This window comes from Mesoplodon densirostris, chromosome 11 (genome assembly GCF_025265405.1).
Source record: "Mesoplodon densirostris isolate mMesDen1 chromosome 11, mMesDen1 primary haplotype, whole genome shotgun sequence".
Lineage (NCBI taxonomy): Eukaryota > Metazoa > Chordata > Mammalia > Artiodactyla > Ziphiidae > Mesoplodon > Mesoplodon densirostris.
The window spans coordinates 48,392,850-48,411,015 of NC_082671.1; the positions used below are offsets into that span (position 1 = coordinate 48,392,850).

At 46.5% G+C, this 18,166-nt stretch overlaps 3 protein-coding genes across 3 annotated transcripts in view; all 3 read right to left on the reverse strand.

The window, feature by feature from the left end:
* Positions 1 to 973, reverse strand: part of SLC4A8 (solute carrier family 4 member 8) — a 78,474-nt gene extending 77,501 nt beyond the window's left edge. The window contains exon 1 of the mRNA XM_060113689.1: positions 885 to 973. The gene's annotated coding sequence lies outside the window, so the exon portion shown is untranslated. The remainder of the gene's footprint in view (positions 1 to 884) is intronic.
* A 4,650-nt stretch (positions 974 to 5,623) lies between these two features.
* On the reverse strand, positions 5,624 to 6,022 carry LOC132499132 (small ribosomal subunit protein eS12-like). Its single transcript, XM_060113494.1, has one exon. It carries the CDS (start codon positions 6,020 to 6,022, stop codon positions 5,624 to 5,626), a length of 399 nt encoding a protein of 132 aa, XP_059969477.1.
* A 7,187-nt stretch (positions 6,023 to 13,209) lies between these two features.
* Positions 13,210 to 17,453, reverse strand: LOC132499524 (rabankyrin-5-like). Its single transcript, XM_060114185.1, has 3 exons — positions 17,432 to 17,453; positions 15,456 to 16,689; positions 13,210 to 13,219 (listed from the first exon to the last, which is right to left on the reverse strand). The coding sequence occupies exons 1-3, from the start codon at positions 17,451 to 17,453 to the stop codon at positions 13,210 to 13,212; spliced, it is 1,266 nt and encodes a 421-aa protein (XP_059970168.1).
* Between the last annotated feature and the right edge of the window lie 713 nt (positions 17,454 to 18,166).

The window sequence follows — 18,166 nt, forward strand, 5'->3', positions numbered from 1 at the left end:
ATACTGGTTGCCACACAATAAACATCATTTTACAGAGCTCTTTCACAAACAGCACCTCATTTCGTCCTCAAAATCACCCTGTGAGGTAAGCAAAGCCAATATTATCATTCCCATTTTGCTAGATGGGGAAACTGTGGTTCAAAGAGGCAAGTGACTTACTCAAGGTCACAAAGCCTGTGCGAGGCAGATGTAGGATTTGAACCTACAGTCTCTGACCCCTAGTCCAATGCTTTACCTTACATTAGCCACCCCAACAGTTGGGTTATCAGTTACTTAAACCTAGTTTCCTCATTCCTTTCAATAAACACCTGTTCCTGACCCCTTAACACTTCCCCAGCCCATTTCCACTTCCCTGTCTAGAACTTGACAGCTGGCTGTGCAACGGGATGGAGGGAGTCATAAAGCTGACCACACTGACAAGGTTTAGGGTTTGGTCTCAGCCTCAAGTCTTTTCCAGCTCTTCCTCTGAGCCAGTGAGGAACCAGAAACCCCCAGAAATAAAAACACAAAGAGGAGACATGCCTCACCAGAGCAAGGTCCCTGGCTACCCTTTCTCCCACGTTCCAGCAGGACACGGCAAGGCCAGAAGCCAGCTTCTTTCCCAGCAAGGAGGATCCGAGGAGAACAGAGGTCACCGGCCGCGGGCCGTCAGGGCTCCTCAGCCGGCCACGCAAAGGATGCGGCTCCCCCTTTTGGCCCAAGGTCATCCATTCGCAGCCCGGGCCCGATCCCCGACCTCCCGGAGCGCCCCCTGGTGTCCCGAGCTTGCCTCCCCTCGCTCTCAGGGAGTGGCCTGCGGAGCCCCGACTCGGGGGCAGAGAAAGGAGGGTGGGCAGAGGATGAGGAGGCTGAGCCCCGGGGAGGGGCGGGAGGCGGGGCCCTACCTGATAGCTCAGGACGCCGTCCGGCTCGTTACTCCCGGCCCGCATGGCGAAGCCCAACTAGGTCTCGCCCGCGGGCTCCAGGCCGAACGTCAGCAGTCCACGCACTCTGGTCGGGTTTGAGGAGATCGCCCGAGCGGCGACCCCTACCCTGGAGCCAGCAGTCAACCATCAGCCGCCGCCGTCTCCTCCATAGCCGCCGGCCCGTGAGGCCTCGCCGCAGCCAATCAACGCGCGGCCTTTGCGGCCAATCAGGGCGCGGAGCACCGGAGGACGCTGTCCGGCGGTACCCTGGACTACCAGGAGGAGGAGGAGGGAGCCGGGGGAGCCAGCCGCTCCGGGGCCCGGTTGCCACGGAAACCGCCTCCCTCCCTTCAGGGGCCTCTGGGTTTGAAGGTCCTTCCGACTGCTTGCTGGAGATTGAAAATTTCGTGGTTCTATTTGTGGATGCACCTGACCCTTGAAAACTGAGAAAGTGTCGGTTTTGTCTATTGTGATTTTGTTCCTTGGGTGTTGATTTTTAAATTCTGGGGAACCACCCCTTGGGGTTGCAGAAGGAAGGAACTGAGGGTGAGGGGGAAGGGCCTTCTAAAATTACTTGTTAATCCTCGAGATAGTGGCCAGCTTAAAGAGTATTAACGAGAAGCAGGCAGGCAGTGATCCGACCCCCTCCAGGGACTCACTGCAGTTTAGGTCTTCTCCCTGGGTCTCAGGTTGGCAGTACAAGCACAGAGTTGAGCTAAGGATGATTGTTGAAATAATTCCACAGAAATGCTTCCAGCTTTTCCGAGAAATGATCTAAGGCAAATTGTTTAACAACAGAAGAACTACTGATCTAAGGCAAGATTAGAAACCCATGAGTAACACATTCACTTTGATTTGGGTTTAAAAGAAAAGAGAGGCTGGCCATAATCCAGCCAATCCTCTGTCCCCAAGAGGAGGAAAGGGGTTTTTGCTTTATGTCCACTATCAGACTGTAGGTGAGTCCACATTATTAAAGGAAAAAGAACAGTTGCAAATCATCCTCGGCCTCCAAAGAAGCTACACTTGAGGAAAATAGTATGGTTGGTGCATGTTAAAGTTTCAACCCCTGCATACCACCCCTTGTGTTGGCCCTAAAATCTGAAACGAGGTTGTGCTTCAGTGTCCCTGAGGCAGAACCATGTTTCTGGTCTCTGGTTTAAGGCCTTGGTCCTGTTTCTTAGTGTTCATTGCCACAGTCTCTTCCCTAATTCATCACTTCACTAATCCTGTCCCTTGAATCTGGAATTCACCCCCATTTTTGCCCATCGAAATCTTAATCATCCTTCAAAGTTAGTCTCAAAGGCTACCTCTTCCAAGAAACCTCAACTCTCCCCAACACCCCTAGGAGATGTTATCACTCCCTCCTCTGCATCTTCATAGCAACTCATAACTTTCTTATAGCAGTTACCATGCTGTGGTTAAGTACTTTCATTAAATGTTGACTTTAGCTTACTATAATATTGTAAGTTTTTGAAGGCAAAATTATTTTTCTTATGCCCTTCTGTATACTTCACAGAGCCTCAAAAGAATGCTGGGCACATAGAACATAGCTATAAATATGTAAGTTATACAAGTTGTATAAATATATATACATAATTTATAAATACATAAGTGAATATATGTGCTTTTAATTCAGTCTAACCAAAAACATATTGAATACCTACTAAGTACAAGCCCAAATGGCACTGAAGATGCAAAGAAATCTAAAATAAAATACAGGGAGTTCCCTGGTGGCACAGTGGTTGGGAGTCCGCCTGCCAATGCAGGGGACATGGGTTCGAGCCCTGATCCGGGAGGATCCCACATGCTGCGGAGCAACTAGGCCCATGAGCCACAACTACTGAGCCCAAGTGCCACAACTATTGAAGCCCGCACGCCTAGAGCCCGTGCTCCGAAGCAAGAGAGGCCACCACAATGAGAGGCCTTCGTGCCGCAGCCAAGAGTGGGCCCTGCTCATCGCAGCTAAAGCCCGCGTGCAACAGCGAAGACCCAATGCAGCCATAAATAAAAATTAATTAATTAATTAAAAAATAAAATAAAATATATATCTCCAAAGGGCTTACAGTCTAATCAGGGAAATAGTATATATGTTAATATGATGACAAGATAATAGAACGTAAAACAAGAGCCATATGAGTAATATAGACAACAAAGTTTAAAAATTCAGAAGAGAAAATGATCTTTATGACTTGGGACACTTTAGGAACACGACACAGAGGACATGGGTTTGGGTTAAATCTGAAAACAGTCGAGCCAAGGTAAGGAGAGCAAGCATCTCAATTCTTGGGCAAAGATTTAACAATAGGAATGCACATGACCCATTCAGGATAGCCACAACTTGGACCAAAGCAGAAAGTTATAGAGAAGAGCAGTAGGAAGTAAAAATTGTGGTAAAGAAAACTACGGCCAAATTATAGAGAGCCAGCTAATTAGTTCAGACTTTTTTTTCTCTCATGTGATAGAAAGTAGGACACTGCTGAAAATTTTAAAGAACACTTCCATGCACCAGGCCCAGGGTTTAAATGCACTGTGTCATTTAATATTCCTAACTCTCCATTAATTCTCCATTTCACTGGTAAGAAAACTGAGGCTGAGAAGTTTAGCAGCTTTCTCAGGTTTAAGCAGTCATTAAGCTGGGATTTGATCATTTATTAATTCAGAACATATTTACTGAGAATCTATGTATTCAGCATTGAGTGTTAGGGAAACAGCAATAAAACAAACAGGGTCTTGACCTTTTTTTTTTTTTTTTTTTTTTTTTTTTTTGCGGTACGCGGGCCTCTCACTGCTGTGGCCTCTCCCGTTGTGGAGCACAGGCTCCGGACGCGCAGGCTCAGCGGCCATGGCTCACGGGCCCAGCCGCTTCACGGCATGTGGGATCTTCCCGGACCAGGACACGAACCCGTATCCCCTGCATCGGCAGGCGGATTCTCAACCACGGCGCCACCAGGAAAGCCCAGGTCTTGACCTCTTGAACCTTACAGTCTAGTGGGGAGACAGAAAACAAGTAAAAAAAAAACAAGACAATTACAGGTTATAAGAGCTGCTGTGAAGTAAATTGCAAAGTTATGTGATAGAGTAATGGGCATGGGGGTGGGGAGAGCTACATTAGATGGGGTGGTCAGGGGGGCTTCTCTGAGGAGGTGAGGAGAGTCTCATCTGATGAGAGGAGTCAAGGATGAATCTGTCTGATTCTAGAGTTCTTGGCCACAATGCAACACTGTCCTATATAAATGGTACCACTGCTGAAATCTGCCACTGGGGGCAAGATGGGTTAAAGGGGGAAACGTGAGGCAGGGGGTCATTTATACTGACTCTGGTAACGTGGTAATTCAGGAGGGGCCAAGGATGGCAACCAAAGGGAAGATGTGTCCTCCATTCCCCACTCCCTAGAAAGCCAGCTCCCATGGTGCTCTCATGAGAGTGGGGCATGAGTGGTCAGGGCAGGGAGAATGAGGAGGTAGAGGATTCCTGGGAGCTCTAGTGGGTCTGACTTTCCTCCAGTTCAAATGTAGAAAAAGTCAGAGCCTCTGGCCCTTGACTCAGAGTCAAGAGCCCCATCTTCTGGTCTATTGTGCATATTACAAAAGGAACTAGGCTGCCCTGAGGCAGCTGCTCTCTGGAGCGCTGCAGATAGGCTCTCCCCTCCCAGGGCTGTTTTGGTCTCTCCTTCCCAAAGGAGGCTAGCTCACTTGGCTCCAGGCTCCAGGTTCTAGGTTCCCAGCCACTACTGCTCCCTACACTGCTTGGAAAAGTGCAGATACGCTGCTCTCAGCCTGGCCAGCAAAGAGGCGTGGGAGGAGCTAGAAGGAGGATTTTCAGCCAAGGACACCACCTCACACTGATTATTCTTCTAAAGAAAGCAGAAAAAACAGCAAAACAGAACTCAGAAACTTCTGAGGGCTGCACAGAGTTCTTGGCCTAGAAGGAGTCATAAAATGGACAGGAAAATGCAAAATATGGGTAAAGACAGAGACCACACACACACACACACACACACACACCCCACAGGGAAGCAAGGAGGCTTGCAGCAACTCTATGAGGTAGGTTCTATCATCCCATCTTACAGATGAGAACACTGAAGACTGAGGCTTAGAGATGTAAGTCGCCCCAGTTCATGCAGCAAGCACAGTTAATAAATGGAGACACTGAGCTCTCAGCTCAGATGTATCTGATTGCAAAGTGCACACGCTTAACCACCTACTGCCTCCCATGGAGCTGACTGGGCTTTTGTCCTTCCCTAACTTTTGTAGCCTCCCACCCTCTCTTCGTGGCTTCCAAATGTGGCTATCCTTCCAACTTTGTCTCTGGATCCTTCCTTCTCTAATACCAGTGTTCTTAGACTTTGGTGGGGAGAGGTTAGGGGACATGGTAAAATCTGTGGGACTCTCTTTTCAGTTAAGTAAAAAAAGCCCCAAATTTTCCACTAGGCACCTTACCTATATTATTATATTTTTTTAATTTATGGGGAACAAGAGCCCAGTTTTTGTTTTGTTTTGTTTTGCAGTACGCTGGCCTCTCACTATTGTGGCCTCTCCCGTTGCAGAGCACAGGCTCCGGACGCGCAGGCTCAGCTGCCATGGCTCACGGGCCCAGCCGCTCCGCGGCGTGTGGGATCTTCCCGGACCGGGGCACGAACCCGCGTCCCCTGCATCGGCAGGCAGACTCTCAACCACTGCACCACCAGGGAAGCCCAAGAGCCTAGTTCATTTATTTGATCATTTCTTGCATTTGAAGTACTCCTCGATGACATCCTTGGCCTGAGACTCTTTGCCGTAGTCCTTAACCACCATACAACCGCAACCGACCACTTTACAGGGTTTTCCCTCTCTGTCAGTTTTACAGAGGCCTACCCATTCCCCCAGTTTCTTGTTGTCATCAACCTTAATCAGGTTGATTTGGTGCTCAGCACAAAGGGCCTCCACGAACTTGACATACATAGGCTCATCACAGTTCGATGAAAGCACATAAAGATGGGCTTGGCCCTTGTCTAAGGCTTTAGCAGCCTCGTGAATTCCACATGCTAGGCCATCGTGGATGAGGGTGGTCTTCAGCACCTCTTGCAAAGCAGTATTAACATCCATTACACCTCCAGCAACAATGCCTTCTTCGGCCATGGCGGTGGGTTACAGGTGGAGCCAAAGAATCTTGAATGCACCCGAGCTTCCCCCTCCGCGCGAAGCAGGGAAAGAGCGCCTATATTATTTTTAAATATTGGCTGGACAACATTGAAATTCTCTTATTCAGAGACAAAAAAGGCGAAAACACAAGAAACTCAGAAGGTCTGAGAAAAGTGTTCTCACATCATTGCAACCAACTTTTCCATCTAAAGCATCTTAATTTCTCCATCAACTTACCATATTTCTTGCCCTGTTTAAACTGTCAAAAGAGCCACCAGGGCAGAGGTTCTAGTCTTTACTTACCGTTAGGTAGCTCCCAATTCCCAGCTGCATCTTGTACCTGATTTGGTTTCTCCTGCTTCCTCTTACTTATACATCTACACCCAAGGAAATGTTGGAGGAAAAGACATCAGGATCCGAGGAAAGACTTAATTAGGGCTTGCTGTGCGGTTGTCTGGGAGCATTTCCTGTGAAGGGAGTGGGGAGCGGGAGAGAGACACTATTCTTTGTCAAGCTGAAAAGGTATGCAGGTGCATGATATGCCTTCAGCTCTTACCAAGTCACAGCATATCTAAAGAGACTACGGAATACGATTTTCTTTGTTCACAGCACGCTGCCATCCTGGGACACCACACATCATAGGGAAGAACAATGAAGCGCCACAAAAACTGACTCTTGACTGGGAAAATCACTCTCCCTCCATTTGTCATCATCATCCTAGAAACTGCCTATACTGGGGACTTCCCTGGCAGTCCAGTGGAGGGTGCTTTCATAGCCATGGGCCCAGGTTCAATCCCTGGTCAGGTAACTAAGATCCTGAAAGTCGCACAGCCAAAAAAAAAAGAAGAAAGAATAAAAGAAATTTCCTATACTGTACTCATTTACACCTTGCTCCAGACTAAAGTAAGGTTCTGGTAGACGGAACCCACGTAAACTGGCAGAAACCTACGTTCTGCTTTCTCTGGAATCACAACTGAGATATTTGGACAGAGGCAGAAGGAAAGGACTTATAGAGGGATCCGAACAAAACAGAAAAGCAGGCCCTGAAGAAAAAACTTTTGGGATTTCCAGATCCACATAGGAAGGACGTCATTCAGGAATTTAGGAGAAACAGGTGTTAACCAAGGACCACTTGCCAAGTCCCTGATATCAGATTTGAACACATTTGTATTCATTAAATACATTTATCTTATCCGTTTCTAACCAAACCTAGCCCTGCTTAGAAATCAAGCCTGTTTACAGTGGTTTCACTCCATATCTTATCTTCTTGGGGATAAGACCTCTTGAGCTTGTTATGCTAAGTAGGGAAGTTCTTATTTCACTTGTAGCCAGTAGGCCTAGTATATCCTTAAGGTGGTTGCAAATTCAATACCCCACATCTGTATAATTCTATACACTCAGTGTTTTTATCACCTTATCTCATTTCTCTCCAACGGGTCTGTAAATGTACACAGAACACTTCACAGACTAGAAAGCTGAAATGTGCCTAAAACAGGGACTTGCCCAAGCCAGTTAGTAGCAGAGTTGGGTCAAGAACTACTCAGGCTTTCCACTTCATTGTGTGGATTCCTAGAAATATAATTCCATTCAGCCGTTTCCTGCATAAAGTTGATTTGCCTTCAATTGAACAGTGAATTGTGAATCTCCTTTAGAATTGACATGAACTCCCCATAGCAGAAACCAAGGGCTTCCCCTCTGTTACCCTTTCCCATCAGATTACAGTTTCATATAATTTCCACTTTGGAAAGCTTGTCAGTGATACCCATTCATTAGTTTACTGAACAAACTCTCAGGAAGTTCTGAAAATAACCATTACTGCCTCTTATCTCTAGAAACATATTATCTGACATAGATATAAATTCAACCCGAGCTACTTCTACTCGCATTGAAACACCCCTTGAGGCCTTTTATTTTGCAGTTAATAAAAAAGAAAAGAGACCTATTCAGCATTTGGGCTGGGGCAAAAGGGACTAGACATAGAATTTGAATGTATCTCATGGTTTTAACTTTTTCTACCTCTAATCTTTCGCCAAATTGAAAAGGCCAGCCTCCTTTTTAAAGAAGGTAGAGTTTCTCTGGCCCTTTCTTATACAATATAAGAAAGAAAGAGTATTTGCTAGATTTACCACAAACAACGAGGACTATGAGATGGTCAGTCAATGAATAGCAGAGAAAAAAAATCCAGCCTTGAAGCAGATATAGAAACACTCAGCTTTGTTGGGGGTAGGCAAAATGAACAAGGGCCATTACAATTTGGTTTTTGTTTTGTTTTGTTTTTAATATTTATTTATTTATTTATTTTATTTTTGGCTGCATCAGGTCTTAGTTGCAGCATGTGGAATCTTTGTTGCGGCATGCAGGATCTTTTTGTTGCGGCATGCGGGCTTTTCTTTGCAGCATGCAGGCTTCTCTCTAGTTGTGGCAAGCAGGCTCAGTAGTTGTGGTGCTCAGGCTCCAGAGCACATGGGTTCTGTAGTTGTGGCACATGGGCTCTGTAGTTGTGGCTCGAGTGCTCAGAAGTTGTGTTGCACAGGCTTAGTCACCCCGCAGCATGTGGGATCTTAGTGCTCTGACCAGGGATCAAACCTGCGTCCCCTGCATTGGAAGGTGGATTCTTCACCACTGGACTGCCAGGAAAGTCCCAAAAATTTGATTACAATCTAGATATCTGTTGGCATCTCTCCAGAACTTCTTGTCCATGTTCTCTGAGAATTGTTGGAAGGGACATAAAAGTCCTATATTCCAACACCATATACAAAAATAAACTCAAAATGGATGAAAGACCTAAATGTAAGACCACATACTATAAAACTCCTAGAGGAAAACATAGGCAGAACACTCTTTGACATAAACCGCAGCTATATTTTTTTGATCCACCTCCTAGAGCAATGGAAATAAAAGCAAAAATAAACAAATGGGACCTAATTAAACTTAAAAGCTTTTGCACAACAATGGAAACCATAAACAAAACAAAAAGACAACCTATGGAATGGGAGAAAATACTTGCAAAAAACGCGACCAACAAGGGATTAATTTCCAAAATATACAAACAGCTCATATATCTCAATATCAAAAAAAAACAAACAACCCAATCAAAAATTGGGCAGACGGGGCCTCCCTGATGGCGCAGTGGTTAAGAGTCCGCCTGCCGATGCAGGGGATACGGGTTCGTGCCCCGGTCTGGGAGGATCCCATATGCCGCGGAGCGGCTGGGCCCGTGAGCCATGGCCGCTGGGCCTGCGCATCCGGAGCCTGTGCTCCGCAACGGGAGAGGCCACAACAGTGAGAGGCCCACATACCGCAAAAAGAAAAAAAAAAAAAAATTGGGCAGACGACTTAAATAGACATTTCTCCAAAGGAGACAGGCCAACAGGCATGTGAAAAATGCTCAGTATCGCTAATTATTGGAGAAATGCAAATCAAAATTACAATAAGGTATCACCTCACAGGGGTCAGAATGGCCATCATCTAAAAGTCTACAAATAATAAATGCTGGCAAAGGTGTGGAGAAAAGGGAAACTTCCTACACTGTTGGTGGGAATGTACAATAAATTGGTGCAGCCACTATGGAAAACAGTGTGGAGTTTCCTTAAAATAAAAATAAAGTTACCATATGATCCAGCAATCCCACTCCTAGACATATATCCAGAAAAGATGAAAACTCTAATTCGAAAAGATACATGCACCCAGTGTTCATAGCAGCACTATTTACAACAGCCAAGACATGGAAGCAACCTAAATGTCCATCAACAGATGAATGCATAAAGAAAATGTGGTATATAAATACAGTGGAATATTACTCAGCTATAAAAAAAGAATGAAATAATGCCATTTGCAGCAACACGGATGGACCTAGAGATTATCATACTAAGTGAAGTAAGTCAGACAGAGAAAAATAAATATCATATATCACTTATATGTGAAATCTAAAAAATGATACAAGTGAACTTATTTACAAAACAGAAATAGACTTACAGACATAGAAAACAAATTTATGGTTACCAAAGGGGAAAAAGGGGGAAGGGATAAACTGGGAGTTTGGGATTGACAGATATACACTACTGTATATAAAAAAATAAACAACAAGGACCTACTGCATAGCACAAGGAACTGTATTCAATATCATATAATAACCTATCATGGAAAAGAATCTGAAATATATATATATATATATATACATATATATTAAAATGTATATATATAGTACTGAATCACTTTGCTGTACCGCTGAAACATTATAAATCAACTATACTTCAGTTAAAAAAAAAGTGATGTGTACACACACAGAAGAATATTACGTAGTCATAAAAAAGAAGGAAACTTCCAGTCAAGATGAATAAGTTCTGGGGATCTAATGTACAGTTGGTGACTATAGTTAAAAATATTGCACTATATACTTGAAAGTTATGTGATGTAATGGATTACCTTACTGTGGTAATCATTTCACAATATACATATGTATCAAATCATCATGTCGTATACCTTAAACTTACACAATGTTATATGTCAATATAATAATATATCTCAAGAAATCTGGGAAAATGTATATTCAAAACTAATTCTTTAGAGAAAAAAAAAGATAAACCATCAGCTAACCAAATCATAGTGTGGGGAGGGGCAGGTAAGTGAAAAAAGCGTAAGTGTGAAAAATAAGAGATGATATAAATAACCTCACTGATGCAAAGAAAATGTACTCAATTCTGTGTAAGTAACTGAAAAACTCAATTAAATGGCAAATGCTCTATAAAAAGAAAGATTGTTAGAAAAGATAGAAAATCCAAACCATGGATGGGGGAAGGAAAGACAAGAAAGTTTCAAAGAAATACCCTCCATTAAAAAAGATGAATAGGACTTCCCTGGTGGCGCAGTGGTTAAGAATCCGCCTGCCAGTGCAGGGGACATGGGTTCAAGCCCTGGTCCGAGAAGATCCCACATGCTGTGGAGCAACTAAGCCCGTGTGCCACAACTACTGAGCCTGCGCTCTAGAGCCCACAAGCCACAACTACTGAAGCCCGCGCACCTAGAGCCCATGCTCCGCAACAAAGAGAAGCCACCGTAATGAGAAGCCTGCACACCGCACGAAGAGTAGCCCCCGCTCACCACAGCTAGAGAAAGCCTGAGCAGCAACAAAGACCCAACTCAGCCAAAATTAAATAAATAAATAAATTTATTTTTTAAAAGATAAAAAGATGAATAAATTCAAGCGCAGATGCATTTGTGGGTGACTCTGACTGGAACAATCAAAGCCAGCACCATTCTTAACAGGGAAACAATAGAAGTATTCCCAGTAAAGTCAGAAACTATTTAAAGATGACCACAGTCACCAGTATTAATGGATAGGGCGGGAATTAGCCAACAGAACTTGATGACAGAAAAAAATAAAATAGATAAATGATCAGAGAGGAATAGACTAAATTATATCATTGTAAACCTGGAAAACCTAAGGGAGTCAACTGAAACCTATTGCAAACAAGAGGCATCAGAAAAGTGGCTGGGTGCAAGATTATTATGCAAAAATCAATAGCTTCCCTATAACACAGAGCACAACTGATTAGGTAATGAATGAGAGAAAAGATTCCCATTACAGCCATAGCAAAGAGATGAAGAGATCAAGCAGAAAAGTAACATGCAAGAATATGAAAACTATTACTGAGTGGCACAAACGAAGTCTTGAGTAAATTGAAAGGCACACGCTGCATCTGGTAGGAAAAACTCAATTTCATTAAAGCTGTTAATCCTCTTCTTATTCATCTATAAATTACAGGACATCACAGTAAAATTACCAACAGGGTTTAGTTTTTTAATGGGCAAACAAAAATATCTAGGAAAACTCTGGGAAAAAACAAACAAACCTGGGTCTCTAGTTAGATCCCTTTTCACTCCTTACCTGTTCTGGAAGGAAAACGCTCTGGAGTGAGTATTACACTGGGGGCCTCTTTCCCTGAAGAATGGCTGTGAAAGAGCCCCCAAACGGTTCCCTTGACAGGGACTCAACTCTACAACCTCCTCCAGACCCAGCATCATTGCGGTGTGGCAGAGCCCCAGCTCCCTGGAGCCCACACGTTCCTGTAGCCACAACTGCAGGCAGCCTTGGGTCTGCAAGCAAAATGTAAACACTGTGTTCCCGGGCTGTCACCCCCGAGCTGCACTTCAGAGCCCTGAGAGCGGCCAGACTTTCCTTATCATCTGCAAGCTCTGCCGTGTGTCTGCGAGATGCTGCTATGGATTAAATTATGCCTCCACCCAACCAACAGCAACAAAAAGATATGTTGAAGTCCTAACCCCCAGGACCTCAGAATGTGACTTTATTTGGAAATAGGTGGCCACTGCAGGTTGAATTGATTAAGATGAGGTTACACTGGAGTAGAGGAGGTCCCTAATCCAATATGACGGATGTCCTTATAAAGTGGCAGCCACGTGAAGACACGGAGAGACAGAGGGAGAACACCACGTGAAGACGGAGGATTGGAGCGACGTGTCTCCAGTCCAGGGAATGACAAAGATGGACGGCAAACCACCAGAAGCTAGGAAGAGTCAAGGAAGGGTTCCCCTACAGGTTTTAGAGGGAGCATGACCCTGCAGATTTCTCCAGAATTGTAGGACGATAAATTTCTGTTTTAAGCCACCCAGTTTGCGGTACTTTGTCATAGCAGTCATAAGGAACAAATACAGACGTCTACAATTAGAATCTGTGCACTCCACACCACTAGGGCAGGAGGCTGCTTACCCGCTGGAAGTGGCCTAGTGGAAAAACCAAAAGAGTTTTGTTTTGTTTTGTTTGCGGTACGCGGGCCTCTCACTGCCTTGGCCTCTCCCGTTGAAGAGCACAGGCTCCGGACGCACAGGCTCAGCCGCCATGGTTCACAGGTCTAGCTGCTCCGCGGCATGTGGGATTTTCCCGGACCGGGGTACGAACCTGTGTCCCCTGCATGGGCAGGTGGACTCTCAACCACTGTGCCACCAGGGAAGCCCCAAAATAGTTTTAAACAGGGAATTCTGACCAGTCCAGCCAGGAGTGCAAGAATGACACACTCTCAGGGCAAGACATCGCTGCAGCACCCTCGTCTTTTCACATGCCTCCAACTTTGCCCTGAGGACCAGGTGGCTGGGGCTGGTTCCTCCTCATTAACTTTGGCCCCCTTCTGCAACAAGCCTGCCTACCCTGCACCCCTCTAGCTCTGCTGCTACTCAACACTAGTGAGAGAGAATGGAGCCTCAGAGGGCCCCAGGCTAAGCTTCTGGATCTGCTCTGGCAGGCCAAGGGACCTAGAGCACTAAATCCTGGGGACAAGCTGGGGCATGTTATTTGCACTCCAAATTCTGGGGGCCACCCAGGTCACATGTATGCTCCTCCCTCTATTTGTGTCTCCCCCACTTGCCCACCTGGCAAACTTCTACTCATTCTTTGCAAACCAGGTCACCTCGCCTCTTCCTCCAGCAGGGAAGTTAATCATTCCCTCCTTTGTGCCATCCTGGACCTCCTGCATATGTCCCTGTATTACAGTATGGCTCTTATCTCATTCTAGAAGGTTTATGCAATAGACTGCTATCTCCTCACAGATAGGGCCTGAGTTTTCATCTCTGATCGCCTAGTGCCTACCACTGCACCCCACGACAGCGATGCTTTACGGCTTCCACGGAGCTTCCACGTGCATTAACCATTCCAACTGTGGATAGAATGTTAGGACGTTCTTGCTTACGCCAGGACAGACTTGCCCTCCTGGGATAATTTGATTTGTAGCTGGTGATCTCTCTCATTCAACAAAGAGCTCCCTGAGAGAGAAATGCTAGTTCTTTGCCCTCCTCCGGTCCTAACCCCATTTACACAAAAGTCGCCTTCAGTAAATGCAACTTCAGCTGTTGCTGTCCCTACACTTCCTACATTCAAGGAAGCACCCTGATAACCCCATTAGGTCTTTCTGGTGCTTTCTGACCCATGTATCTTCAGGGAAACAGGCAGTCCAATTTGTTTAATGCTATATGATCTGCTGCACCCACACCACATTTTATGGTCTTAATTCCATTTATTATAGACATTGTGATATGGCTCTGTTTTTCTGAAAAACAGGTCACCTCTTACTCTAGTTATTTAGCCATCAGCCCTCTCCTAGCCGACAAGGGTGGGGACGTTTTACATCTCTATTCTCGTAATGGATAATAGTGCCTCCTGGAATAAGAATAAAAAGCTTAATAATGTTCATAGCCTTTGACCCAGCAAGTTCCACTTCTAGCAGGTAACCCTAGGAAAATGGCCAAAGATTTGCACAAAGGAAGGTTACAGAGCCACTCTTTATATGCAACAGGGAAGACATCACTAGGGAACTCGGTACAATCTCTCCAAAGCAAACATGGGGGACATGGTTGGCCACAGAACATCAACAGGCCTGAACCTAATGTAGTAGTGGAGTGGAGAAATGGTGAACTCTCTGCTCACCCAGCACTAACAGGGTCTGAGGCACACCATGTCCTGAGGGGCTTAGGGATAGGCCAGACCCTGCAACAGCCTCTTGCCTCTCTAGACTTGGGGACGTCTCCCAAGCAGAAGCCCTCCAGTTCACTGGTCTCCCAGCTATCTTCAAGTCCTACCTAGGAAATTGTCTGGTTCAAGCATATCTCACAGGTTAAAGCCTAAAAGGATGGGTGGTCCATCCCTCCCAATCTGTAAGTGCCCCCCATACCCTGCCACACTATGAGTTACCACTCAACTCTCTCTGCTCCTTGGAGAGTCAGAAGTGTCCTTTCCTAAGTTTTTCTTAGGAGTTTCTCTCTGCTTTCTCTCTGCCAGGCCTGGTTTTAAATGAACATAGATAGCCCTTTTACCTCTCTCCTATAGCAGTAGGTTAATTCAGTGCATCATATTGTTTATTGGTCAGATTCTTTGGGTTGCAAGTAACAAAAACACACTCAAACAAATTTCAACCAAAAAAAGAAAGGAAGGAAGAGAGGGGGAAAAGGAACAGAGGGAGGGAGGGAGAGACAGTAAAGGAAAGGGAAAAATGGAAAAGAAAAGGAGAAAAAGAGAAAGTGGAAGAAGGGAGAAATCTAGAATAAACGACTTCAGGTATAGCAGGATCCAGGAGTACAAAATATAACATTAGGGTCCTCTCGTGCTTTACCTTTATTCTTTGCTTTCTCAGTGTTGTCTTCATGCTCAGGCTGACTCTCCTTCCTCATGTAATAGCAAAGATGGCCATTAGCTGCTCTGAACTTACATCACCTTCCCAGCTAATGATTCCATCAGTGGTCACGTGGGGAAGGGGATCAGAGGTGTGGGGCTGGGGGGAGGGGGTCATCTTTTTTGCTATTTGCAGGAAATATCTCAGGAAAGGCTCTGAGTAGCCTGGCTTGGGTAATGTGTTGAACCCTAAACTAATCACGGTGGCCAGAGGATCTTTGCACATACGTATGATATACATATACATAAATATACATATTTATATTAATTTCTGAGCCTGCTTGGAATGCAAGGTGCAAAGGGGTCAACTGGGAAGCATCCTGGACTCTGGAATTCACGTTAGCCTGGACACTGATCAGGAACAGCACACTTTCGATATCAGAGTTCTGAACTGCCACGTGAAGAAAATTCCAGCCCTTGCTATCCACCGGCTCAGCAGCCCTGGACTCTCGTTTCAGGATGGCCTCGGCCACCTTGTTGTTCTTGTAGGTCATGGCACAGGCAAAGGGGGTCAGGCCCTGCCTGTCTCGGACATGCAGGTGGATGTCAGGGTGGGAAATCAGCAGCTGAATGATGATGCCATGTTGGCTGCTGATGGCCACATGGACAGGCGCTCTTCCTTCTGCAGCCTGTGCATTTACAGTGGCATCAAACTCCAGAAGACACTGTATCCTCTCTTCCAGCCCCCAGGAGGCTGCCAAATGCAAGGGGGTCTGCCCATCTCTGGCCTCTTCCTTTCCTTCTCCATTAGCACCACGTTGTCTGGGACTATTCACATCGCAGCCACTGCGAATAAGAAAGCAGGCGATGGACTCGTTGTTTTCATCAATGGCTCTCTGCAGCAGTGTCTGAAGGCACCCACTAGGTCCTGGGCCCCAGCACGTGGCATCACAACCACATCTGACCAGAGTGGATGCGATGTCCTCCAGATTATTTGCCAGCGCGAGCCCCAGTGGTGAGTTCCCCTTCTCATCTGGCACAGACGTGTCAGCTCCTCGGGTGCATACGGCATCCACGACAAGGGGAACCTGATTTCTGATGGCCAGCTGAAGAGCCGTCTCCCCATCCTGAGTCCTGACGTTTATGTCTGCCTGGTGCTCCAGGAGAAAGAGCACGCTCTTGCTGTCCTGCCGCTGCATGGCCACGCGCAGCAAGGTCTGCCCATCTGACATGGTGTCGTTGATGCAAGCCCCGGAGCCCAGCAGCTGGGCTGCGGTTGTGTGCATGCCAGTCCATAATGCCAGGCCCAGCACAGTTTGGTCTCGGGAATCCTTGAGGCTGAAGTCTGGAATAATTTGCAGGTTGTTGGTGGCGTGAAGAGCATTAGCTTTTTGCTCCAGGATGACAGACACCACATCTGGATGATTGTAGGCAATCGTCATGTGCAGTGGTGTCTGCAGGTAGACGCTGCTGTCCACTGAGCTGGGCAAGGATGAAGGCTCCTTTGGTGAAGGCAGGGCCTCCTCTGTCTGTAGGTCCACCCTTGATACTGGGGAGTGAGGTGCGCCTCATCTGAACTCCATGGACTAAGAATCAAAGGTGGTTCCCTGAAGACATGCTAGACAAAGAAGAAAGAAGGTCCTTTACACTTGACTGGTCCTGTCCCAGTCTCCGTCTGTCCCCGTACATAGTCAAGCTCCCCAGTCTCTCCTGCATTTGGTCAGGAGTCAGCCTCACAGACTGACAAGTTCATGCTCAGTAGGCAGTCCAGGTCTTAAGCAGTCATCAGTCTCCTCCATGCCGCTCCTGACATCAGATCTGGGTCTACTCTTACAGCAAACAGCAACAGTGGCTAAGCAGGCAGATTCCTAGAGTTTGCCCCTGAGTCTGGTTTCACCCTGAATGAAGCCCCTTCCCTTGCCTCTGAGGCAGAGATCACTGAGGCAGGCTCTGGACAGAGATGGGAACTCCAAAGACCGCTCTGGGCGGCTGTGCAGCTTGCACCCGGCTCATGCTTCGCTTGCCAAGCCATGCCCTGACACAGGTCTGCACCTGCCCAGAGGAAGGGGGGCCTGCTCACAACTCATAAGGCTCTTTACGGACTAACAGCTGCCTGCCTGCAGCACAGGGACAGATAAGGGGAGACAGACTGCCCCAAGGCTGATCCAGGAAGAATTTCAAGGCTTGGAGTTTAGACCTGGGTCACCTGGCTTGAGTAACAGAATGATTGCCTTATGAGGTATTTTTGTTGTTTCTGGGTGTGCTGTGCCTGGGGTACAAAGGCAGCCAACCTGCAGTTCTGCACTCCTCCATTTTGGCAGACGTCTTCCTGCCCGCTGGCTGCCAACGTCACCAAACTCTGAGGGATGCTTCTCTGGGAACTGACACAAGAGGCCATGGGGAGCAGCAACCAGCCACCTGGATGTACCCTGGTCTCATTTCTAACCCTTACACTGCTTTCAGCTCCTTGGGGAATAAACCAAAACAAAAGAACTGTGAGCAGGATCCAAGTGGTCATTCTTGCCCAGCCTCAAACCCAGACCAAACTCCACAGTCAGCCAAGCTCATCAACAAGCTGTGTGGCTCCTGCCCAAATGCTGAAAACAAGCAAGTGAGGCTTTCTGGAGGAGTTATGGGCACATACCAGGAAAGCCATTTATAATATTCTGAGCACATTACAAGTGATTTACATACATTATCTCATCGAATTCCACAACAGACCCACCTCAATATCTTCTTTTTAACAAGAGAAAACTGAAGTTGAACAATTTGCCCACGATTACAGAACTGCCAGCTAACTGAGGGACCCCATGCTGTCACTCTCCAAGTCTTTCCTTTGCTTGGGGGGAGTTCTATCAGGGCTTCCCACCCCATATACTGAGATGTGCCTCCCCCATAGCACCTGACTGTGGGGTAACCCTGTGAAGAATGGGCGAAGTGGGCTTCCCTGGTGGCGCAGTGGTTGAGAGTCCGCCTGCTGATGCAGGGGACAAGGGTTCGTGCCCCGGTCCGGGAGGATCCCACAT